The sequence below is a fragment of the Dicentrarchus labrax genome, unplaced genomic scaffold, assembly GCF_905237075.1.
Source record: "Dicentrarchus labrax unplaced genomic scaffold, dlabrax2021, whole genome shotgun sequence".
Lineage (NCBI taxonomy): Eukaryota > Metazoa > Chordata > Actinopteri > Moronidae > Dicentrarchus > Dicentrarchus labrax.
In genome coordinates this window covers 22,891,046-22,917,952 of record NW_026136721.1, presented here as the reverse complement: position 1 = coordinate 22,917,952, position 26,907 = coordinate 22,891,046, and the positions used below count along the sequence as shown (strand labels likewise).

Genomic DNA, 26,907 nt, shown 5'->3' with positions numbered 1-26,907 from the left:
GTGTCTCTGGCTCGGAGAGCATCCGGCTCGAGCATCCACACTTAAGAGTAATGAGGATTTGTATTAACCCCCAGGCTCGGAAAATTAATTCAGAGCCAGACTTAAGCACCACAGAAACCTTTGAACTGCAAAGGCCATTGCTAGGGCTGCTCTGTTAGAGATAACAACCACATATAAATACAAATTTACACCATAATGACATTTATAGTGCTTTTTTGACAAATGGAAACTGCTTGCAAAAACATCTGTACCATAAACATGATTTAGTTGTTATTGTTAAACTGTTGTACATTAGTATTTTACACAGGGGAAAAAACAGAAACAAGAGTTAAATCACATCTTCACTTTAATGTATAAAAGACCAATACCAGCATATTACAGCAGCTTATATATTGTACATACATAATTTATATTGTAAAAGAGGTGTTGTCATATTCTGGTACAAAAAGAGGAGATGAGCAGCTGTACCATTTCTCTCCAACCATCATTACTTCTTCAGCTCACTTCATGGTACAAAAAAAAACACACACACACACACACACACAATAACACATAGCATATTTGTGCAGTGTATAATATACAGCATAATACAATAAGACTACATACAGATTTTATATTTATTTATGTACATAATATACACTGAATATATAGATTGATTTGGAATGTCGGTCTTTATTTTTAACCTCTGACTGAAACCAAACTCTCTGACTACATCTACACAGTGGAGGTGGCACACTTCTTCTGCTCTGATCTAAAGAGAATTACTCTCTAAATAAACAGCAGGCAGGTTTGAAGGGGAAGAAAATAGAATAATGCAGCAGTGCATTAGGCTTGAATAAACATCAGCTCAGCTGTGGGGAATCGCCAGCCTGCCCGTCTCTGCTTTTTAGATGTCATGCCGGCAAATATGGGAGGCTTTTCAATCTTCACTGGCTCCTGGGGCACTTGGCTTTCAGCTGTGTGGTTAAGAGTGTGTGTGTGTGTGTGTGTGTGTGTGTATGATGTGTCCATGTGCGTTTATGAAGTGCATCCTGGGGGCTACATTAGCTCTAGATCTGTCAGTTCAGACAGGATGCCTGCTTTTCCTCTCACACTGTCAGGAGTTTCTGTGCACTAGACAGACACACACACACACACACACACACACACACACACACACACACACACACACACACACACACACACACACACACACACACACACACACACACACACACACACACACACACACACACACACACACACACACACACACACACACACACACACACACACACACAGATTGAGCCACATAGAGGAAATACACAATTAAGTAGACAGCATAAAATGATTGTGGCACGTATCAGTATTGAACCTACAGTCAGCATCTTTGTATTCTTGAGGTTTCTTGACATTTAAGTTTACTGAAACCAGCCCACAGATATGATCACATGAGGTCGTTTCACTGGATTCATTTTCCCCCTCATGTCTGATACTTTGTCTGCAGCAGCATCAAATCTAATAATGCTTTGAACTCGACATCAAACAAAACGTTGCACCGGCTGAATCAACGTTATTAAATTCATGGTCTCATTATATGGTCTGTTGTTCATTTTGCCTTGGTTTCCAATTCTGCTCTAAAACGTAGTGGTGCATGTATTTGTGTGTGTGTGTGTGTGTGTGTGTGTGTGTGTGTGTGTGTGTGTGTGTGTGTGTGTGTGTGTGTGTGTGTGTGTGTGGTGATGAAATGGGAAAATGGGGATGAAGAGAAAGCAGCAGGGAATTGAAGATGTGGAGAGGGGAAGCGGGAAGATTCTCATTTGAGATAAAAATATACTCCCTGCAATCTCTGAACACCCGAACACATATGTACGCGCGCGCACACACAGACACACACACACTGAGGAAACATCTATTGTGAAGAAACAGAAGGTAGGACAGAAAGGCTCAAGTGACCCTGTATAAAACCAAGCCTGTAAATAGCTGACCCTGTGCTCTGTGGGAAATTGAAAATAAAATTTCCCTACAGGGCTCAACAAAGGGCCACAGTTGCTCTTATTACCACTCAGGCTATAAACCCAATAACAAATTACAGTGCTTTATGGACCTCAATTATGTGAACAATGGCAGGATTAGAAAGTTAAAAAACAAAAGAAAAAGTAAAAAAGTTGGAGTCTGACAGTGTAGCTGCTTGAATATCACAGTGTACTGTATGCTTCAGCTGATGCAACATGGAAGACATACGCACAGAAATATTAGATAAAGTGTGTGATATGTTTTTGGCTGAAAAGAATAAAAAGAGCATCACAGTTTCTTACAGTATGGCTGTTCATAAGGTTGTGCTGATTATGTCAAAAGTCTGTCTTTCATCTGTCAGCGGGCAAGAAAGAGAAAGAAAGAGGAGGAGAGCACTTGCCAACAGCAGCATAAAATAATAGGGAATATATTAAAATAGCATCAATACACATATCAGATATTGTTAGGAAAAGCAAGAGCGTAAAATGATGAGGCATTTCAACAGTCTTGACAATCTCTCTGTGTCTCTCACCTTTCTGTCGGCAGAAATAGAAGCTGAAAGCAGACATGCAGGTTTGTGTGTGTGTGTGTGTGCACGTGTGTGTGTGTGCGCGTGTGCCACCTTGTCTACAGGAACAAAATAATAGGCAAGAAAAAAAACCTGTGAGACAGCTGTTGTGTCATGCTCAGATAAACACTGCAGAGTCCTCCTCATCAATGATGTCGGTGGCTGTTCACTTCGATGGCAGAAGTTGTCAGGATGTCCAAATATGAAAACTTTATCAGAAACCTGACACATGATTTAACCACTAACCGAAACCCCTAAACATTAAAATGAATTATAGGCAGTCGTTAAGAAGAGTACAATCTGACTGTGCAGAAGTATAAAACCTGATGTGTGTTCAGTTCAGTAATCAGTTTCTCATGTCCCAGTGTTGGTCATATGCTGGCAGGCAGATGGGTTTCTTGCTGTAACTTTAGTGACCACGTCAGCGATGACAAAGAGGATTGTCTCTGAGCCATTCATAGTTCGCTACAGTCTGACAGCAACCACACATGCTCCTGCCCTGCCCACACACAGAGGTGCTACCTGAAAAGACAAAAAACCCAGAAGAATCAGAATCACAGCTGGAAACTAAAAAGGTGCAGCAATGGATTGTCTAGAATTATAAATCAGTGAAATCCTGTCATTTTCAGATTACATGCTCCTGTCTGAGCTTTTTTAAAACCTGTTGGAAACAGTCAATACTGCATCAACCTTAAGAGCTAACGTTTAAGCCAAGATGGATGAGAAGTCCTTAAAGTGTCTCTAATCAATACTTTCATAACAACAGTGTCTGAAATGATTATGATGAGAATTATCACCCAAGACTGCAGCTCCCTTCAGCTTTATGGAACTTCATCACAGGTTTCAGCTTTTAGTTTTCCAGCCTTTACTGTTTTGGTTCACTCTTACTACTCCCATAGTGTCGTTTTTGGGCACAACAAGCAGCTCTAAAAACAAAAAACCCCTGTATACTATCGACTCAGCACCAAAAAGCATACACAGTTAGTGACTAGCTGGTAAACACAGTGGAGCATTTAGCAGCTAAAGAGCCAGATACATCCCTTAGGAGTTGTGGAGACCATAAACAAAGCTAAAAGAAAATAAATATTGGACTTAAAATCATCTGGTGGCCAGAAACACGACTCCAAATGAATGCTAATGTTTTTCTGTGTCCGACAAAATCTACATTTCCGCAACCACTGGGCAACTCCATCTGCTGATAAAGATTATGTGATATGATGAAAAGCTCCAGAACAACTATTAAATGGATGTTGACATGAATTGTGTTGCCATATGTTGCCAACTGAAGGGGATGAATTATTCTGTGAATGCAGGATATGTACAACACTGATATTTGGCGTCTAGGCTCTGACCTTGTCGTTCCCCCGCATGGAAACACTGACTTCAGCACAGCAGGGAGTGGGGAGTGACGATAATCCTTTGGCTCTAAGGGAAGCTTTGTGCCTTTTGTGGTTGTCTAGTCCTGTTAGTTTTTGTAGACACAGATAGTCAAATCTGTCTGTCAGTCATCTAATTTTAAACATAAATTTACCACCAATGCTATCTGTCTTGGAAGTAAGAAGATTGACACATTTGTGCTAAAGCAAGCAGGGGGATGTGTTTTACTAGGACAGGACAGACAACCCATCCACTGGTTTGTTTGTTTCAGTTTCTGACAATATATAGAGGACACATTTAATGGTTTCAACATGTCCCCTCACATCTCAGTTAGTCGTCATCCCTCTGTGTCAGTTTGAGCTTTCTCTGTATCCGCCCACCTACACCCCCTCTTGTTCTCAGCATGGTGCGTGTCTCCAAAATAGCAGATTTCCAGTGACTTTGGTTGGAAATCCTCTGGGGCTATGCAGGAGATGAGGTATAAACTGAAGTATGATATACTTCTGTTGAATGAGATCGTTCAACTTTGAAACAGTCTCCTCTTTCCCCTACTGCTACAGCTGCAAGGGCAATATTAGCATGAGGAAAACACACATTTACATAACAATGAAAACATGCCAAGATACATGGGAGAGGAGCTGGAAGAAGGTCAGACTGTGTGTCTATTTAACAACTTTATTGGTGTAGATCATGATTTATTACTTGTTTTTACAGAGTGTATGTACATAAGTGCATACATATAAATCTGTTGTATGTGTGTGCTATTAATGGTATAGAGCTTATTAAATTGTACAGACTCTTTCCTTTTGTGTGTGTGTGTGTGTGTGTGTGTACCTGTGTCCACTCGTTTGTCTGAGGGTCATAAGCTTCTACAGTATTGAGATACACCTGCCCGTCATAACCGCCCACAGCATAGAGACGGTCGCCAAGGAGACAAACACCAACGGCATCTCTGCTGATGCTCATGGGGGCGACTGTCGTCCACACATCTGTCTGAGGGTCATACCTACACACACACACACACACACACAAAGGAGGAATTATATTATATCAAATTAAGTTTATGTAATTCTTACTCTCTGAAACTATATCAGTCACATGGCTGTGCCTTCAGTGTAGAGCAGGAGCCTGGAGGCAAATGGACCTGTACTTGTATAGCGCCTTTCTAGTCTTCCGACCACTCAAAGCGCTTTTACACTACATGCCACATTCACCCTTTCACACACATTCACTCAGTGATGAGTGAATGTAGTTTCGAACATACACCGATGCACGGCATCAGGAGCAATTCGGGGTTCAGTATCTTGCTCAAGGATACTTCGACATGTGAGGATCGAACCCACAACCTTCCGATTAAGGAACGACCCGCTCTGCCTCTGAGCCACAGCCGCCCGCAATTAGCTTAAAGACTGGAAGCAGGTGGAAACGGCTAGTCTAGCTCTCCAAAAATACACTGCCAGAACTTCTAAAGCTCGCTAAATATCATGTGTTATCTCATTTGTTTAATCTAGATGTAAAAATGAGAATTTGTGATTTTAGTAGGAGTTGCCATAATGCTGTAACTGCTTCTTGGCACAGTATGGTATCATTGTGTCTGCACAAAGCTTGCTCATTGACTGCATCTGGCAACTCGAGCTACAGCTGGAGGCACAAATGTGCTGGACAGATTGATAAACTGTATGTGTATCAGTTAAACAAACGAGATACAACACAGACACAATGTTAATTAGTGTAATTTGTAGGCGCTGGTAGTTGTGTTTTTGAACTGTAGACAGAACCAGGCAAGCTGTTTACGCACTTCCAGTCTTGATGCTACGCTAAGCTAATGAAATCTATTTAAAAAGTTCTTTGGTGCCTTCCAGGGAAATAACAACAATTACAGAGGAAAAAACTAGATGTTATAATCTAATTTATATAATTTAATTTAATATAATCTAATTTTATATAGCAACTTTGAAAACAGCCATCACTTAAAAGACATTGAATACAACACAAATCACATGAAAAAGACAGCAAAAAATCTACAACTACACTTCCAAACAGCAATACACATTGAAACATCTGTTACATCTCCTTGATTAAATGACAAAACACACAGAGTATATATAGACTCACCTCTCCACACAGTCACTTAGACGAGATGCGAGGGACGAGGCCGGAGCGTCATGACCTCCGATGGCGTACAGGAAGCCATGCCATGTGGCCACACCCACACCTCCACGCCTTTTAGCCATAGGAGCACAACCGTTCCACCTTTATATATTGAGATTGGGAGAAAAAAAGCAGCTTTTCACACTGTCTCCAACATTTAGGAAAATATTACAAATGTTCTGACTCAAAATGTGTTCAGGAGATTATTTGCCAGGGACCAATAAGAGCCTCGTCTCAGCTCCTCCAGTGAAGACCAAAATGAATGTGCTTAATAAACAGAAGCTGTTAGCTGTATGAAGTCTATTCTAACGTCCTGGGAGGGTTAGCTGTCTCCTTTGATCTGTGTGTAAATAACCTTAAAGCACAGATTCCCTTCACTAGACAGAACAGCAGACAGGAAATAAAGCAGGAGACGGCAATTAATTCTGGTCAAATGAAGTCCCTCGTCTCTGACCTGTTGGTGTGGGGGTCAAAACACTCCACTGAGCGCAGGCAGGATGAGCCGTCACGACCTCCTACTGCATACAACCTGAGAAAGACAGAAGATGGTGTTATCTCTCTGGACACACACACACAAAACACTGCACACATACCTGGACTTTGGAAGTCCCGTTTCAATTTAGTGACACTGAAACAGATGGTACAAGGTGTTTGTGTGTGTGTGTGTGTGTGTGTGTGTACGATCTGGGGACAAAGTGAGGTGAGCAAAATCAATCAGCTAACACTCTTGGGGGGCATCACAACCCCAAGCAGTCACTCTTCCTGTGTGTCTGTGTGTGTGTGTGTGTGTACAAATATCCGTGTGTGTGGAGTTGGTAGGAGGAAGGAAGAAGTGGATCAAAACCAGTCAAGCAAGTAATGAGATCCATCAGGAAAAGAGCCCAGAGAATACACAACACATACATGCACACGCAGCCTCACGCACGCACGCACGCACGCACGCACGCACGCACGCACGCACACAACTGTTGGGCATGCTTAACCAAATCAGTTGTTTCTGTATTAATTAGCATCTATAAAGCGTTTCTCTGTAGCGTCTCTCTGAGGCACTGAATAATAAAAACAACGGTGAGATATTGCGATTCTGGAGAATTCTGGGGCAAGTGAGGAGATTCAAGACCTGAACTTCAAATCCCACTATTAACATGTGCATTTGTGTATGAGTGCCTGCGTGTGTGTGCGCGCGTGTGCGTGTGTGTGTGTGTGTGTGTGACACTGAGTATTGTCAGCTTGTCCATTCCTATTTGATATTGATATATTGTGTTTGTGCAGAAAAGAAACATTTTCCAGAGCAGTATTTATGTGACATACAGACGCTATGTACTATAGTGACTTTTTGGATTTTCGTCAGACAATTCTTGTATAATTTCTGTTAAAAATGTCAACAATTTATTACATTACATAGATTTTTTAAACACTTTTGTCCGAAGTGACTTGCACTAAATGCATACAGGATCCACAGGAACAAGAACAAGATGTCCCAAATAAACAACCAATAGTTTGGACATAGTTGTATAGTAGGATATCTATATCATGTAGACTTATGAAACAATGTGTGAGCTCACTTACTTGCCATTGAGTACAGCTACTCCCACTGTGCTTCTGGGTGTGGCCATACTGGCAACAAAGCTCCACTGGCGAGCTTGGGGGTCCCACCTAATAAAAATTAGGTAAACAACTTCTTAGTCCGGCACATGATAAAACGAGGCTAATCTGAACTTATAAAAAATTTATACAGCACAGTCAAAAGATTGTATTTTCACATCTCTGCATCTTTCAGCAGCAACATCACAAAAACAGTGCCGGTGTTACTCATAATCCACAGAAACTGCTGTTAACAGCTTTTATTAATAAAAACTAAACCCTATCTGCAAGATACCAAAGAGGTAAGTGAGAAAATATGTATTTTTTGTAATATAGGTGAACTGACCCTTTAGTGTGTGAAATATCGTCTTACCTTTCCACTGTGCTGAGGTAGCTCCAGCCATCATGTCCTCCTACTGCGTACATGGGCCCCTCCAGGACGGCTACACCTGCAAAACACAACCACATACGCACGATTAAATCATGGCAACTTACCAAAACACTATGAGCTCGGACAAGCTCATAAAACCACACACGTTAAGGACGAAGGTGTGAGTTTTTATTGTGTGTGCAACCACACCAAGGGCATTAGGCGTGCAGAGTTAGCAGCATGTTGACACCTCCATACTCAAGGGATTTATCTGCCTGAACATCTGTGGTGCCAGATGTGTGTTTCAATCCCCACCTCCGTTCACACACACATGCACACATTTATAAAAACAATGAAGCACCAGCACAGCACGCCTTATCACATTTTGTCATTATAATAGTAGGCTTGCACAGTGACTGGAGAGACTGTCCTCCAAACAAGATAACAAAGGTTCAGTCCACTCTGTTGAAGTGCTCTTGAGCATATGAATCACTTACTGCAGAGGGGCTGTTTTGTAGCTGAAACTGAGCTTTGACCTCACTGTGTTAGGAATGAAAAGAAAATTTAAACCAAAAAATAATTAAACAAATCAATCAAAATATGGCAACATTTCTCTTTAAGATACTCGTGTAATACCACATTCAAAAATAATAAAACAACAAAAATATTATCAACACTTCCAAGCACATTTCTTTTCAAACAAGGCTCACCTAAGCCGTGCCTGTGTGTGGACATTGGGGGCATGACGCTCCAGGTCTTGCTGTGCGGGTTGTAACACTCAACAGTGTTCAGTGTCTTGAGTCCATCTCGGCCACCCACCACATACAGACGATCGTCAAGGACAGCTACACCGAACTGCAGTCTCCGTCCACTCATGGTGGCTACCTGCCTCCACGTGTCCCGACGCAGACAGTATTGCTCGATGCTAGTAGCACCTGGACAAAACAAAATGTAAATGTCAAATACAAATTGTGGTGCTTGAACTGTCCAGCTATATGGAGTTAGTGCCTGTGGCTACATCCTGCTCCAGTACATTCATCTTTAATTCATACACAACGTCTTTCTTTTTGTTGTTTTGCTTTCAATTCTTGACACAATGTGTGTAAGACTTTATCACTTCAATTTGTTTGTCTGTTTAAGATGATCTCCACTAAAGATGTGGTTTCTCATGATAACAAGAAAAAAGCCTAATAATTATAAGATAATTATTTCATAGCCATAATTAAGAGATAATGTCAGAGAATGTTCCAATCTTTAATTACACTGTACATCCTGCTGCCTAAGGGTCTAACATTAGGGCTGCAACTAATGATTATTTTCATTATGGACTACTATGCCCACTAATTTTCTTATATACAAGAAAAGCACTTTTGAGAAACTTGAACCAGAGAATTTTTGGCAAAATGTATTCAATTATCAAATTAGTGATTAATATTTTGAAGATTTACTAATTTATTAATTGGCTAATCACTGCAGCTCTAACATGTATGTAATATGTAATGTCTGGTTGTGTGTTATGGTTAAGTGACTGCTACCTTTCGTAGCGTCCATGCCCCCTACGGCGAACATGGCCCCAACGGTGGCCTTGCGGGGTCGGGTGCGGGGACTCTGAAGCAGGGGCCGGCGCTGAGGCAAGAGGTGATACTTCATCCCCTCCATCAGCAGCCGCTGGCACTCCATGCTGTCCCGGAGGAGAGGGTTGGACTCCAGGTCTGCCAAGAACTACACACACAGAAAAAAAAACACACACATGAACACACATGTTGACATGTGACAAGTGCTATCAACAAGCAGCTGAAACAAAAGCAGGGTGTGTGCTACGATGTTTTCACTGATTGTGGAGGTCTGAGGGTCGAAAGAAAGCTGTTCTGTCATTGATTGAGAGATTAGATCAGACCAGCAGCCATTAGTGCTTATACACACACACACACACACACACACACACACACACACACACACACACACACACACACACACACACACACACACACACACACACACACACACACACACACACACACACACACACACACACACACACACAGATCATCTGACACACTAGAGGACTAATCTGTCCTCAACATCTCATCAGCTTTCCAGTCCAGACCTTCTAACCTCATCTACAATCCCTCCCACACACACACACACACACACACACACACACACACAGAGGGAGAGGGAGAGGGAGGAGAGAGAGAGAGAGAGAGAGAGAGAGAGAGAGAGAGAGAGAGAGAGAGAGAGAGAGAGAGAGAGAGAGAGAGAGAGAGCCAAGGGCTGCAGCATGAAGCCTTCAATCCACCAGTCTGTTCCTTAAAATACATCCATAGGAAATCACTGCCTGTGAAAGAGGCAGGGTGGTGAGAGGCAAGTTTTCCCTCAAGGCAAGAAGGCATGAATTACATGATTTACATTTAGATAGATGTGTGTTTGTGTGTGTTTGCGTACGTGTGTGTGTTAACAGATGAAAACCAGTAGAGGTTCCTGAGGAGACTGATTTTTTTATGAAAGTCATTGGAAGTTTCCAGACTGTGTGTATACCTGTGTGCATGTGTGCGTTGGTTGAAGTTAAGTCAGTGAGGAGACGTTCAGAAATGGCTGCTCAAGATCCAGTAACAGAGTAACAAGTATAATAGAGGATATTTGATAAAAGATTTTACAAAAAATATTTTTACACCCTTTTTCCTCCATGCTCACCACCGTAATTCCCTCAAACCACCAAGAAAAGAAAGATTCGGCCTAAATAATTGAATTTGGTCACTGAATATAAAATCAATTTCCCCAGTCAGACGTGGAGAGCGTAAAGCAAGCATGGTAAATGGATAAGCAGCTTACACGCCGGGGTGAACCCACGCTTCCATTGCATACAATCATCCAGGGACAAATTAGGGAGAACCATATTTCGGCATTCATTTGTGGGCGTGTGTGATAAAGAAGGACAGAGATAGAAAACTGTGATTGTCCTCTCCTGTGCTATTTAACTATTGCACCGTGAACGATTGAATGTGGAGGGCGAGACTAAATGCTGCAGGCATCCCACCTTCTCCTCTCTGTCCTCTCTTTACCTCACAGTGGGCAGTGAGAAAGTAGTGCTCCCCTCTCGGTTTCAGCTCACACTTGGACATAAAAGACATCATGGACACACATCTCCCAGCCATGTATATTTTTCATGCTTTTCTAGTCTTTCATTTCCCCTGCAAGACATGCTCTTACTAGCACCTGCCTGTCTCCATCTTTCATGAACACCCTGACACACACACACACACACACACACACACACACACACACACACACACACACACACACACACACACACACACACACACACACACACACACACACACACACACACACACACACACACACACACACACACACACTAGAGGTGACACAATTAGTCAATTAATCAAGTATTTGTTTGACAGAAAATAAATGCAAATATTTTGACAATCATTTAATTTTGTCATTTTAGATGGATGTCCATGTCCCCTGAGGATGAAGCATGCTGACTTTTCCTGTAGCGCCATCATGAGGTTCACATTTATAATTTTGACACACTCCATAAATCCACTGATTAACAACCCACAGATGCTCGTCTGAGCAGATTAGACCAATTGTGTGTGTGTGTGTGTGTGTCTGTGTGTGTGTGTACGTTTTTGTATGTGTGATAGTGGTGATGGGGAGAAGGGATTAAACGGTATTAATCTGGTTCATTGACATCCTCTTGATGAGTAATCGCACAGCGGGCCAGATAGAGAGCTGACTAATTGGTTGATGAATATTGATCGTTGTCTGTGTGAGGTTTATACGTCATTTTATTGCCATTTCACAACACATGAGGTTGTTGAATGTCAGTCAGTTTAGCATGGTAGTGGCAATAGTGATAATAGTGATACACTGTTAGAGCTTGAATCAACCCTCAGCTCTATGTCTGTCTTGCTGTTGCTCTCTCTGCTCTGGTGCTATTCCACTGCTTCACTGCTCTGCCATCCATCTTCTCCCCTGATTACATGTTACAGCTACTTGTGATTTCAGCTGACCAGGGCAAAGCCATATATCTGAGGTGTTCGTACTGTATCGCACAATTGCAAACCTGGGAGATGTATAGGCGCAGGCAGAGAAGATGGAAAGAGGAGGGGAGGGCCACAAGGGGAGTTTTATCTCTACAGTTTCTTTATATATAGTGAGGAAAATGACTGATGAGGGAGATGAAGAGAACAGATAATTTAGCTGCAGTTAAGAGAGATATCACACTTAATTAAGGTTTAAAACTGTGTGTGTGTGTGTGTGTGTGTGTGTGTGTGTGTGTGTGTGTGTGTGTGTGTGTATCCAACGCCCTAGGCAGTAAGTGAGGTTCTGCCCAGCATATAAACTTCTCAGCATCACATTACCAGTCAAGATACAGTACTCTGCAACACAAGCTGGGAAGAGGAGGGAGGAGGAGATAGAGCGCAGAGACACATGAACACAGATACACACACTCGCTCAAATACACGCATATGCACACATATACACACACCTGACAAAGTAATGGTTGAGATCTACAGTGAGCGTAATGGCTATAGTTCCTCTAATTGCCTAAAGAGGATAGAGAGTGGAAAAAGACCAGCAGATCATCAGGAGGAAAAGTGCTGCACTCTCAACTTTGAGAAAGCTCCTACACTATTAATGTGGTAAAGTTTTAGCTTGAAAAAGTGTTTAATTAATGCGACACACCAAGACAAATGGACAACAACCTCATGAACGCAGTAGACAACTAAAGTGCTCTTGTTTGTGTACGCAATTAATCTTTTCGTGGATTGCTTCTGGCCAAGATACAGATTTATTGTTGCTCATTTAATTGATTTAAGAGTGTGAGAGGGAAAAGAGACAACAGGGAAGAGGAAGATGGAGAGACAAAGAGGGAGGAAGCTGATAATGTAGTGACACTGACAGACATAAAACTGTTGTACACGCTTAATTTACTCTCATTATCATTAATAACAACAAATCAGTATCAGTGCGAATACTAACCTACAATCAGGTATCGCTCATGACACAATCCACATCAATACAGATTTATTGTCAATGTCATTTTAAAACTCAGTGTTTCCTCCATCAGTTACATTTTGTCATGAAGGGCTGAATGAGTTTGCTGCAGTATATATACAGATTAATTCAGATAGATATACAGCTGGAAAAACTAGTATTGGATAATGTAATATTAGAGAAAAAGTTGGATGAGTACATCCCTGCTTATTAAACCTGCAATAATAGATTTTATCACCTTTTAAGTTTCTTGGTTGACAAACAGTTTCTCATTTACATCCAGCAGTTACAGAGTAACAGCATCATTTAATTGGATTCATGTTTTTGTCCACCAGATGAAGTCCAATATTGAGCCTCTTCTAACTTTGTTTTTGGTCTCTACCAACTCCCGAGGGAAATAATCTCTTTAGCTGCTAAATGCTCCACTATGTTGGCTATAGTCGCTAACTGTGTCTGTCTGTCTGTTGTCTGCTACTGAGCAGGTAGTGTACAGCTGAGGTTTTTCCCCGAAAACAGCTTCCTGCTGCAAAAAAAAAACAACTAATGCTGTGACAGTGCACCAAAACAGTATCAGCAGATCAGACAGCTAAACAAAATCGCTATAAAGCTCAGTAAATCCGTGGGGAGCTGCAGATCCAGGTGATAATTCTTTGCAGGTTCATCCTTACGAGCGACCCATTTCACAATGTTTTCACCATTTATATAAAAATATAGATTACAGCTGATTTAAGGCAGTGAGATGAAGTTCTACACAGCTCTCACCTGCGGTTGCAGCAGTGGCAGTCGAATGTGAGCCAGCAGCGATGGTAGGTGACGTTCTCGAGTGGCGACATCATGACTGACCCACGTTAGCAGAGAGGTTACCACGGTTTCCTCGTCTGGCACGTTGACGTCATCAGATGTGAGCAGCCTCTCCATCTCCTCGACTGGGAGCAACAGGAACTCCTGGCCTCCCACCACCTCTAAAAAGTGCTCCTGGTGGACAGAGAAGTGAAATGGTTATAAGAATAGAGGAGAGAGTCAGATTTGTCTCAAAAGAGTAAGGGCGAATGAATAATGAATTGCAGATGAAAAAAGGAATGAGAGGCGGAAAAAACAACAGGATGATTTAAGAGTAGAGAGAGGAAAGAGATCAAGGGTCGGAAGGAGAGAGAAGAAAAGGAAGGAAATGAAGGCTTGTAAAAGGTCAGAGGAAGATGGATGAAAAGCTCGAGAAAAAAACATCTGGATGAGAAAAGGCTGGAATGATTTAGAGGAAAAAGATGGGGAGGTTGCTTGCTAGGGTAAGGCTGCAACTAACAATCAGTTTCATTATTAATAATCTGATGATTATTTTCTGAATTAATCAATTAATCGTTTGGTCTATAAAATATCACAACATAGTAACAAATGTCTATCACAAATTCCTAAACAGCAAGGTGTCGACTTGCTCTTTCCGACAAACAGCCCAAAACCCAAAGAGATATAGTTAACTATCTATTCAAAAAAACAATCCTTGCAATTAAGAAACAGGAACCAGATAATGTCTTAAATGATTAAGTGATTATCAAATAGGTTGCAGGTACATTTTTGACTAATAGAAATAATGGTCGTCGTTTTAATGTGACTGTATAGTTTGCTATAGCTATTATGGACATGTTTGTTTTTTAAAGTGTCTATTCATCGATTTTGAGAGAAGTGTTTAATGTGGAAAATAGAAAAGGGGAATAAAAATATGTAACATGTAAATATGATCTCATTCCAACATATATACAACAATTAAAATAAAAAAACGAATAGAAAACAATCTTGACTTTTCTCTACTGATTATATTGTGTAGCTCTTACATATTGGCTGCTGTAATAGTGAGCTATGAATGTGAATTACAGACACAGACAGACAGTCACACCCAGATAAAGCCAGCTCTACAACATAATTACCTCCGATTAAAGTTTAACAATAATCCACTTTGAGAGAAACAGAGAGAGAAAGGAAGAAAGAGAGGAACATTGACACTGACAGAGACACAGAGGGAGGCAGGGTGGGAAAAAAGGCAAGTAAAGACAAGAAAGAACAAGAAAAGAAAAAGAATAATCAAGTCGATGGAGGAGCTATTTCACAGTAACCATAGCAACTATGTGCTGAAAACAGCCATTGTGGCGATAATGGTGTGTAGTGCGTTGAGAACGAGGAACCAATTTGTTACCAAGAATAACATCAAAGCTGGAAAATGACCAAAGTCTGACAGGGAGAAACTGCAAAGAGGTAGAGAGGGATAGTTGTGAAAGAAGCATGTTTATTCATTGTTAAAACCTAAATCACCTGTGGTCTACCTGCATCTACATCTTCATTTTCAAATCCATATTTTCCCAAGCAAGTGTTTCATTAATTTTCTTGCTCAGTCGCTGGAGGCGTACCCACCATGGTGTAGGCGTGAGCGGCCCTCTGCAGGTCATGGCAGCCCTGAGCGTCAGCGTAGGAACGGATACCCAGACAGTTGGAGGGGTGGAGCTGCTTCATGAGAAATGCACAGCAGGCCTGAACCACAGATGACAACTGTAGCAGGCAGGAGGCTGACAGCAGAGACTCGATGGTGTCCTCCCTCAACTCCAGACGGCCTGAGAGGAAAAAGAGAAGAGATGAAGAAGGTCTTGATGGCAAGAAAGAAAGACAAGATTTCACAAGAGGACTGCATATTTTTTAAGTGTTTGACATCTATTATTTAAAAGGTTTCAAGATCAAGAGTAACAGTGCTATCAACTCAAGCAAGTGGTCAGGAAATTCCTTTATTTTTTATAGGACTGACACCAAAATAAATCCATTTAGTTAGCATAGGAAACATGATTTGCTGAAGGTGGCTACCTGGAAAATGTTTTTTCACCTACTGACGGGATTATTTTGGCAATCCAAAAATATTTGATGCAGTGGTGTAAACATAGAGTCGTCCGTTTGTCTACTATTACTACTATAAAATTAAAGCCTATTCTAAAATTTGCATACAGTGCATTAACCAAACCATCAGTTTAGCTGAGGCTGCGGAGATGAGGCTGCATGTACACTCAGCTACTGCACATGGTCCTCAGATGAATCTGAACAAAGTTGCTGTCAGGTTGATGGGAACACTGTGATACTTCATCTATGGCACTGATGATCATTTTCAATAATGGATGACAAATATACATTTTTAAGAATCTTCCTAAGTTATTTCCTAAAACAGGTAGGCACTGTAATTTTTAACAAATGTTAATATGAGTAAATAGTTTGATGGGGACTATTTTCAGTTACGGATTAATACACCTGTGCTAGCGAGTATTTACAGCAGCAGGTAAGTATGTATGGGATCGACTGCAGTGCTACAGTGCCTATGTTCATGGTAGCAATGTCTACCAGTGCAACAACTTGGTTCACTGATGTATCTTTAATAGTTTTTGGAGCTCTGTGACACGGAGGAATACGCTTTATCAGGCAATACTTGAATATATAATAATAATTTTTTTCATTGGATTTTTTGACAATATGAAAAATAAAGAATATCACCAGCCTCATCCATTAACAGGGCGTCTACATAGGAGGTGTTTCAGCAGTGTTTCTTTACTCACCTGTATCACGCACGTCTGATGGAAAGATACGCTTTTATTGTAACCAGTACAGCTGTCAACACAGGCAATGTAACGGCTGGCTTTTTACTCGCACTCATATTTTTCCACTTCTAGTCTTTTTCCTTCTGTTTAACACATGTAACTACAGTGATTGTGTGTTGAGCTCTGAGCCCCGTCAAACAGCGGGTGACCTGCACTCAATACTGTGCCTGAATGCATCGTGTGTAGACGCAGATGGAGCACAGAAGCTGCAGCTCTGCTAACGTGCAGCTCATGCTACGCCTCCTATGTAGACAGAAAATCCAACATCTTGAAAAATAATAAAATAGCATCCATTTCAGTGCTGTGGTAGGTCAGTTGTGCCTCCTGAAATACAGTATGTTCAAGTTCTATTTAAATAACAATCAATGTGTGAAAGTTGAGAAGCCTGATGCTATTTTTCTAATAAAGGCAATCAGTGTGTCTGTGTACCTGTATATGCATACTGCACTAGGACCCACAGTGCATCAGGGTCCACTCCTTCCATCTTCACCTCGTCCTGCTTGGCCTCCCGAACATCACTGGTGAACATGGCTGCAAAGTAGTCCGACACAGATGAGAGGACCAGTCTGTGAGGGGAGAGAGTGTCAGGCATCAGTCAGAGAGGATGGACAGCTGTAAGTGAGGTGCAGAAGGCTTCGACCTTGCTGACAGAACAACTCTGGACTGACAGGGAAAAGATGCAGAACAGAGAGGGATAGGGCAGCTTGGAAACAAGGACAGAATCAGACTAAACATAACATCATCATCCTGTAAATATATTGGCTTAGGCTGTAGGCTTACTTATTTATGGTTTTGTTCTTATTAAACCCCTTCCACATTTATCTACCTTTATTATTACCTCTTTATTTTATTTTTGTCAATGAAGAGTCCTTAGTTATTTGTTATTGAAGAGGTATTTTTTCATCGTTAAAATAAAGTCTGAGTGGGTTATTTTAATTGTTATTATGTAGTTGGGAACTGGTTCTCAGGCTGCTTTTCTTTGAGTTGAGTTGAGTTGAGACTTGTGGTGTATCAGTACCGCCACAACAAAATGCACACACATGCAAGTCAAGTTAGTATCAGTAGTAGTATCTTGCTTGTTGGATGTTCGAACGGTGTCTGAAACCTCCTGCCCCCACGCTTCTTCAACGTCAAAACTAGTGGGGTTGTGTCCTTTCATTGTGACTGTTCGCTTTAACCACTTTTGCCTTCTGACGTTGTAGGACAACATGTCGCAGTTACTAATAATCTACAGGTGTCAAAAGTGGTCAAAAAGCAATTGCTGGAAAAGTACATGGTATGGCAGTGGAAATTACAACCACCCGTGCATTTCTAGTTAATAAAAGTCTACATTTGCATGAAAACAACAATCGTTTGCAAAAGTGGAAAGTCTGCACTACCAACAGGGGTGGAGAGCGGGGTTATGAGGTGGGAGTCGCACTTTAAGAGCTGGAAAGTATTGCGGGTGTCAAAATTAAAGTAACCACAAAAAACATGTTACAGCACCCAGAGATCAGAGAAATGTCACGTAGGTCTGTGGTTTTTAGAGCATAAACGTGAGAGCTGCACACCATCTTACTTAGGAACACACTAATATTTTCAACTCATTTAAAAAAGACTGAGCAAAGATTTAAATGTTTTATTTTTTCTTATCTAATCGATTCTATATCATTGCTTGATAGACTGAAGCCCTTTTCAGAACCCTTTTTGATAATCTGATGGCAATTTAACATGTTGGTCTCATGTCTGATCCCTGATCACTTTCACACTTTCAACACAGCACAAGTCTGAATTAAATGCTGTCAAATTATCATAAAGGCTGTCGAAGGACAAGTTGAAACATGCAGAGACAGAGAGACAGAGAGAGAGAGAAAGAGAGAGAGAAATGCACATCTTGTAATCTCTCCTATCTCTCCAAACAGTTATAAGAGGACCAACAAGTGTGCTGAAAGACAGACAATAAATGGACAGTAATTACTACAGTGTTAGAGGGGAAAAACCTACACATATGCAGTACAAACAAGATTGAAATCTCTCATTAGTGAATGTAATATTAAATATTAAATCACCTGACTTCCCCTAAAGAAATAAATCCCTTCCAAATGGGACTCATCCTGTATATTCCCGTCTCTGAAGAGATGTTGTTAGAGAAAAACTGTGCAAACAAAAGCCTGGCATGGGCCCGAGGCATCTCCAGATGCCCACAGACATTTAAATGCGTGATAGTCAAACTGCAGTGGAGCAAGTTTTCCCTGAATAGAACCAAGTTTGTAATGTCTAATATAAATTGTCATAAGGGAGAATGACCTGAACGTGTTTGTTTAGGGTTGTTTATCCTTTACCAGCGCCAAATGAGAAGATCTCTAATTATGTGAAACTAAAGAATGGAAGAATGTATACACAGATGCCATAAGGGCCTGGAGCTTTTCTCACATTTACAAAGTCGCAATCTGAAGCCACTGACATAACATAGTGATACAACAAGAGGCAAAATAATGACATAATTAAGACATAACATAAGGCTGTAGTGCTCAAAGGCCACTTATACTGCCTATAGTATTTGTTTCCTTAATTCATGCTGTGTTTTTACCTTTCCATTTTCTACATTTTTCAATTCTTTAGTTACACATTGCTCGTTATTTAAATAAAAAAGGTATTTTAACACAGATGTGTCCACGTAAAATAATATGAAAGGAGACACAACTCTGCCCAGATCAAGTAGTGACATGCAGTATGAAAGACACGCCAATCTGTGCAGTCAGAGAGGACATTATTCAATTTGCATGTGTCAATCATAGCAGCAGCTGAGGTCATGGGCGAGAGAGAGAGAGAGAGAGAGAGAGAGAGAGAGAGAGAGAGAGAGAGAGAGAGAGAGAGAGAGAGAGAGAGAGCTACGCTTAATGTAAAGTCAATCTAAATTTAGTGGTTAGAGTCTGAGAAAGACGATATATGGAATAATGGAAAGCAAGCCAGATGGAGGACAGAGAGGAATTATCTCAAGGTCAATGGTAAGGACGGTTAATTAATTCCCCCACCGCAACAATCCATTAGCCTTTCATGTCACCGTGAAGTTAAACACACACAAACATCAAGATATTAAAAAAGTACCAGAAAGTACTTGTTATTTAACATTTGATGAGCAGTATTTGTCATTCTTTGCTCTTGGGGATGTCTTTGTAAATGAGGTGGTGACCGTCTAATGGCTGCAAAATGACAGTGACATATACAGTACAGTCGTCCAGATCATTGCAGGGTTTCAGTGTTTTTTTTCTTTTCTCTCAGATATTTTTATTGAATTTTAATCACAGATACAGATTCATACAATGTACATTTTAAAAAAAAACACAAACCCCTCTCCCCTCCCACTAGCCACATCTACAAACCATATTTCCTACGGAGTATTGTTCCTGGAGTATTGTAGGAAACCGCTGGAAGTCAAGTATTACATTGCAAGACAAGTAAATAATAAAAATTAAAAATTGATTAATTTAAAAAACAGAATGAATAGATAAATAAATAAAGATAGATAAGAAGAAGAAGGCAAGTTTAGACACTGACTGATACAGACTATGTAACTGACAGAGAGACAAGCAAAGAAGCAAAACAGAAGAAAGGAAAATCCTTCAATTTGACTGAAGATTCTCAAAGTATCAGAAAAGGTCCCCACACCCTCTGAAACTTCCCACCTGAGTTACAAACTGAGTAGCGGATCTTTTCAAGGTCTAGACAGGACATGATGTCCCTAAGCCACTGAGCGTGTGTGGGCGGAGCAGCATCCCTCCATCTTAGTAGTATTGCTCGCCTAGCCAAAAGAGAGGCGAAGGATAGTGTGCGACTTTTGGTTGGGTTTCAGTGTTTCTACTGTCCTCACACCAGAGCTCTGTGTGCCAGCTATAAGAGCAGATTTTAATGTTAAAAGTGTGTATTTACAATTCTCTGCTGATTGCATGTTTGTTGACTTCATGGTCAACATCCTTGGATGTGTGTGTACTTAATACATGTCTATACTCTTATTACTGAGTGTGAGACTGGGACCTTAACAGATAGCCTGAAGCAGAGAACAACACTGTGTGTGTGTCTGTGTGGAAAAGAGGGAGAGATAAGAGATACTGAACTAGAATACTGGCAGAACAACTTCCTGCTGACTATAGTATATTTTGACATCTTTGTCACACACACACACACACACACACACACACACACACACACACACACACACACACACACACACACACACACACACACACACACACACACACACACACACACACACACACACACACACACACACACACACACACACACACTCCTTAATTTTTCATGTGGATCTCTGTCTGACTTGAGCGACACAGGCTATATACAGCACTGGGTTATTTACACAGAAAATGCACCTTGCTGAAGACAGAGACATGGCAGGCAGTGTGTCACACTATAATGGAAAGAGCACAGAGTAGACAAAATGCCAGAGTGAAGAGAGCAGGAAACAGACGAGTTGGACTCAGGAAAGGAGGGCAAGAGCTGGAAACTGAACACTGTGTGTCTGTTTGTGTTTGTGTGGATGTGCTGCTTGGTGCAGAGATATAGTAGTGGGAAAACAGAGGGGAAAACAACAGGAGAGCTGGTAGAAGAGACTTACACAACTATTACGAATTTTCTCTACATATACTCACTAATAAAAGGTACAGGAGGAGTATATGTTTTAGCCTCACTAATGGCGTGGCACTAGGGATGGAAACATGTCAGTTTGCCTGTTGGTCAGTTGGCCTAAATATCTCAACAACTATCGATGGACTGCCATGAAATTTAGTACAGATGATGCTGACTTTGGTGTCCAGATGGGGGTAGAAAAACAGAGTTGCAACATAATCTATTTCTGTAAGGCACAGCCCCAGAGACAACGTGTATAATTATGCTCTACTTTTTTAAAGTACATATACAGCTTGAGTATGCTCAAACTGCACTGCTTGCAACAAACTCCACAGGAATTTTGCTCCTATATACGGTACAAGTGGCCTATTCAGCATGTGCGGAGCGGATTTGTTTGTGTATACACGTAAGACAGAGAAGGAGAGAAAGAGGGAGTATGTTTTGTTCCCAGAAAAGCACTTTTATCCTACACATGAAATAAATCAATTGCAAACAAAACAACCACTTTCAAACGATGTCTTACTCCTACCCCCTTGCTGGCACAAGAACACATCTTCAGATGAGAACACACTCTTTCGCATACACCATTAGGATTCTTTTACAGCAGGGTCTTTTGTTTGTCACCATCTGCGCCTGGAGGACTAAATGAAATGAGCCAGAAGAGGATGGCAGTGAGAGAAAAGGAGTCTTTCTGCTGGTGGAGGACCACTTCTGTCTCATCCTTGTGCAGATGGACCCTGCTGCTGCACCAGTGGCCATATGCCCAGAGAGCAACAGCCAAAGCGCAGAGTAGTGGAGGCTGTGAGGTGGGTGACAGGAGTGTGTGTGTGTGTGTGTGTGTGTGTGTGTGTGTTTGTCTGATGCATGATTCAGAGGCTCAGTTGCCTATTTGTGGCATGGAGAGACTACAAAAATAAAAAGGGACTTTTATGAGCATGGCTGTGGTTCTGCTGTGTGTGATTATTTCCAAACAGTGTCCTGTGTACTGTGTGTGTATGTGTAATGCATGCAAGAATTAATCATAATGCTGCTTCTGCATGTGTGCACAGTGGCAAACAGCTTGATGTACATGTTTTTCATTATGGATTTCATCTCGATTAGTCAATTGTTTTGTCTGTACAAGGCCCATCATAATTTATCATATCCCAAGGTGACATATTTGTCCAAAACACAAAAATATACATACAAATCTGAATTAACCACCGCACACTGGAGTGACTTTACTGTGATTTATTTAACGCGTTTTGCTTGCAGCTTCCTCGCGGCTGAGTGAAGGTGGAAGCGAAACGCGTTGTTTGCTCTTAAATAAATCACAGTAAAGTCACTCCAGTGTGCGGTGGTTAATTCAGATTTCTTACTATATGGTCCTGGGACCTACCAGCACCTGACTGCTGTTGGCAGTGCATGGGGGTTTTGTTTAGAAAAATATACATTTTGCAATAATATGAAACACAGAAAGGTTGAAAGTAGATAGAAACCAGCATAAAAAGCATGTTTGGCATTTTTCCATCAAGAGTGACAATTATTTGACTATCAAAATAGGTGCAAAATGATTTTCATCACTGATTAATTCCTTCACCTTTAGATGGATTTATGCTTCATTGCACATCTGTGTGTGTGTGTGTGTGTGTGTGTGTGTGTGTGTATGTGTGTGTGTGCGCATTTGTCAGTATCTTGCATATAGACAACTGCTATGCATCTGCTCGAAAGAAACAACATTTTCACAATGTGAAAAACTGAAACAAAATAATGCAAAAAGCAGTTCATGATGATCCTAGTTGTCATCTAATCGTTTATTCTGTCACAGCACTGGTATTAAACCATATTTTTACATTGGTGAAGGACATTGTCATATATAATACTAAAATGAGTTCTTATTTAACTATAATTCTGATAAATTGATTAATGCATTTAGTTATTTAGCAACTACAAATGGCAGAGATTGAATGATTGAAGCTTTTTAAACGTTAGGATTTAAGGATTTAATGCTTAATGCTTACTGTACATTGAATATCTATGGGTTTTGGACTGACAAAAGATGTAATTTAAAGGTCCAGTTTGTAACATTTGTGAGGATCTATTGGAAGAAATGGAATATGATATTCAGTTATGTTTTTATTAGTGTATAATCACCTGAACATACGATTTTTTGTGATTTTGTTACCTTAGAAATAAGCCGTTTCTACAGAGGGAGCGGGCCATTGTAGTTTCTCCCACCTATTTTTAAACAGGAAGGTGAAGCGAGGATGTTATAATCTGTATTTACACTGCTAGATGCAATTCAATCTTTTTAGTGGCGTAGTAACAAAGTAACATAGAGATTAATCCTGATAATGAGAATAACCATTAGTTGCAGCCCTAATGATGTACATTTTTGTAATGCATGTTTAGTGTGTCCTACCTGTGCGCAGGTATCCGCCTGTCTCCGGCCACCAGTATGACATCACACAGCTGTCTGGACCTCAGGTAGCCCTCCATCTTACCGAAGGTGACGTCGGCGTGGGATAAAGCGGTGAACATACACTCCTCTGCACACGCACACGGCTCCATCGACACGCATGAGGACAGTGTGGCGCTGCTGTTTGACGTCCTATGGCCACATGGTGACATGCAGATAAAGACACACACACACACACACACACACACACACACACACACACACACACACACAGACGCAAAACACACACACACAGACGCAAACACACACACACACACACACACACACACACACACACACACACACACACACACACACACACACACACACAGACGCAAACACACACACACACACACAGACCAACAGAGACAAAGAGAAGGAGACAGAGGCTTTGAGTGCATGTGTTGATGCTGATTCTCTTTTGTTCAAGACAAAGAGACAGATGTGTGGAGAGAGCTACACCAGCTGCTCTGTGTCTTCCATGTGTCATATTTTTCTTTGTACCATTCCCTCGCTCGTATTCGCTCTCTTCTTCACTTTTCAACAGGGTTACTGTATGTCGCCAGAAGCAGACAAAAGCCCTTTAATTGTCCAATTACTAGGAGTAAATGGCCAGATAAATTTAGCCCACTTAAAAGAGAAGCTGACAATTAAATAGCTGTGGGAGCTGAGCCATAGGATATGCAGTAATTTACTCAGCTCCCTAATGGCAACCAGTTTCCTTGTATCTACACCAACAACGGGAAATGAAGCAGGGTTTTGGGCCAGGATGGCTTCAACATTCGCTATTCACTGGTGGAAGTGGTGAAGCCCAGAGCTGTTATGTCTTATTCTTCCAGTCAGAGCTGATGAGGTGTGTGTGTGTGTGTGTGTGTGTGTGTGTGTGTGTGTGTGTGTGAGTATGTGTGTGTGTGTGAGTATGTGTGTGCCCATCAAAGATAAGCACCGGAGTATAGCTACCCTGTGAATCATCGGCCATCATGGCTCCCAAACCAGCATTTAATTTATGAGAGCCAGAGCTCTACTTCCATTTTTAATTTAACAGCAGAAGTGGCAGGATTGGCCCTACAGCACAAAGAGATAAGAAATGAAAAAACTGATACTCCAGGGATGAATCATTGCAACTCTACAGTGCTGAGAAATCACACACTTTTAGGGATGTGGAATGTGTGTGTGTGTGTGTGTGTTTGTGTGTGTTGCAAATCAAACTGTCCTAAATCGCAATTTTCCACACACATATTCTCTTAGGAATAAACAGAGAGAGAGCAAGACAGAAATTCTGTGGCTTGTGTACACAACATGATTTTAAATGTGAAGACTAAATAATCAAAAACAGGATTATGAATCAATAATAATTCTTGTGTGTATTTGTAGTGTGTCCTCTTTCCGGTCCAGGTTCCTATTTGTATTAAGCAGCACCTGGAAGTTGCTCACTATTCCTCTCTGATCCATATTCTTTATACATGTTTTTACTTTAATTTTTGTCATTCTGTTTCTTCTCCCTTCTCTGCTACCTTCGTGTTTTCCAGGTAAAGGGCTTTTCTGTGTAGTTTTTCCTCATCCGATTAATAGATTTTAAAGTGACTCTGATCAATATTTTTATATCAATGATGCATCACATGACTACATGAACCCAGAGGGAATTATCATCCAGCTCTGCCGTTCCCCTCAGCTCTGTGGAGCATTAAAGCATCATTCAGGTTATTGTTTTGACCTTCATCAATCAGTCTCATCAGCTTTGTTTTGGATGCTTTATGGAAAAAAAGACTGATAAACCTACTGTACACTATCTGCCAACCTGCAGGCTAGACATACAGTCACAGTTTGTGACTAGACAGTGAACACAGTGGAGAAAGGTACCTGACACTTGATAACAAATGTGCCATATCAACCTAAAAGGTAATAAAAGTGTCAGTATTTTGTTCATAGCCTCTTTTCGCTGCCCTTAAACAGTCAAACAAATCAGATATTGTAGAATTAAAACACAATTTGTGAATGTAGGGCTTTATAAATGAAATTGACTTGAATTTAAAAATAATCTTAGACACTGTTAATAAGAGTTATAAGAAATCACTGGAGCCACTGGTGGTACTGTGCACTGGTGGCGTCCACAATACGTGTATTCATGCTCACATTTGGGTTTGTGTGTGCTGCTGCTGATGTGTCACCTTCCCTCTTCCTCGGTCCTCCACACCTCTATATCTGTCTCCCGTCCTCACTTTTATATCTTCAACTAATCCATCACTCACTTCATTCCACCTCATCCCATCATCCCCACATCTATCTCTGCCTCCGTTTTCTCTTCCCCATCCCGCTCTAACCCTCCAAGGAGGCTTTTTGGCTAGCTTTCCCATCCTCTTGTGTCTTAGTGTGCGTGCATATGTGTGTGTGTGTGTTTGTGTGTGTGTAGACGGATGGTGTGGCTAAATACTGCCAGAGGAGATGGCTTTGAAGTGGGGGAACGTTGCCTTCCAGTCCCCTTAATTGAGCCTGGCAGGCACTCAACATAGAGAGAGAGAGAGAGAGAGAGAGAGAGAGAGAGAGAGAGAGAGAGAGAGAGAGAGAGAGAGAGAGAAACAGAGGGAGAAGAGAAAGAGAGAGTGTGTCTGGGGCAAATCAACACCATGCAGCCAGATTTTTTAAACCCCTGCACCAGGCAAGGACACTCACACAACTGCCATTCAGTGTCTCTCTACTTGCCCCTCTCTCTCCCTCTCTCTCCCTCTCTCTCTTACACACACACACTCCCTTGTGATTAACTATCTAGCCTGATTAGCCTGTAGGCTAACAGCTAATGCAAATTAAACTTACTTCTGTAAGCTGATATATGATGTGATCATACAACCACGGTGCCTGCCCGGTCACATGTTACACCCTCCGTGACACACATACAAACGCTTCAGTTCCTTTAACGCAAAAGAAAAAAAGAAAACGAGAGAGAGAGAGGGCAATTGAATGGACAAGGGTGGGCGGAGATGAACACAGGACAGAGGGGGAGAGAGAGAGTAAGTAAGGGAGGCACACCAGGATTAAAGGGGGTGAAGCTGGGTGGGGTGAGAAAGTAAAAAGGGAGAGGAGGAGATCAGTGGAGTCGAGGCGAGCCTTCAGCCACTCTGGGATTCTGTACGCGTCCCTTCACATGATCCCATTTGGG

At 41.3% G+C, this 26,907-nt stretch overlaps 1 protein-coding gene across 6 annotated transcripts in view; it reads right to left on the bottom strand.

Moving 5' to 3' along the window:
* Positions 1 to 328: 328 nt before the first annotated feature.
* Positions 329 to 26,907, bottom strand: part of klhl5 (kelch-like family member 5) — a 50,423-nt gene continuing 23,844 nt past the window's right edge. For 3 of the 6 annotated variants that reach the window (XM_051386203.1, XM_051386205.1, XM_051386202.1), the window contains 12 exons: positions 23,718 to 23,906; positions 17,120 to 17,256; positions 15,471 to 15,667; positions 13,833 to 14,045; positions 9,581 to 9,767; positions 8,756 to 8,980; positions 8,049 to 8,124; positions 7,661 to 7,747; positions 6,546 to 6,620; positions 6,056 to 6,193; positions 4,775 to 4,946; positions 329 to 3,085 (listed from right to left, as the gene is read on the bottom strand). In XM_051386203.1, coding sequence (XP_051242163.1) covers positions 3,029 to 3,085; positions 4,775 to 4,946; positions 6,056 to 6,193; positions 6,546 to 6,620; positions 7,661 to 7,747; positions 8,049 to 8,124; positions 8,756 to 8,980; positions 9,581 to 9,767; positions 13,833 to 14,045; positions 15,471 to 15,667; positions 17,120 to 17,256; positions 23,718 to 23,906 — 1,753 coding nt within the window. In that variant the 3' untranslated portion in view covers positions 329 to 3,028. Of the gene's footprint in view, positions 3,086 to 4,774; positions 4,947 to 6,055; positions 6,194 to 6,545; positions 6,621 to 7,660; positions 7,748 to 8,048; positions 8,125 to 8,755; positions 8,981 to 9,580; positions 9,768 to 13,832; positions 14,046 to 15,470; positions 15,668 to 17,119; positions 17,257 to 23,717; positions 23,907 to 26,564 lie in introns of those variants that run through there. The other 3 variants (XR_007881753.1, XM_051386204.1, XR_007881755.1) reach the window with 3 other exon arrangements.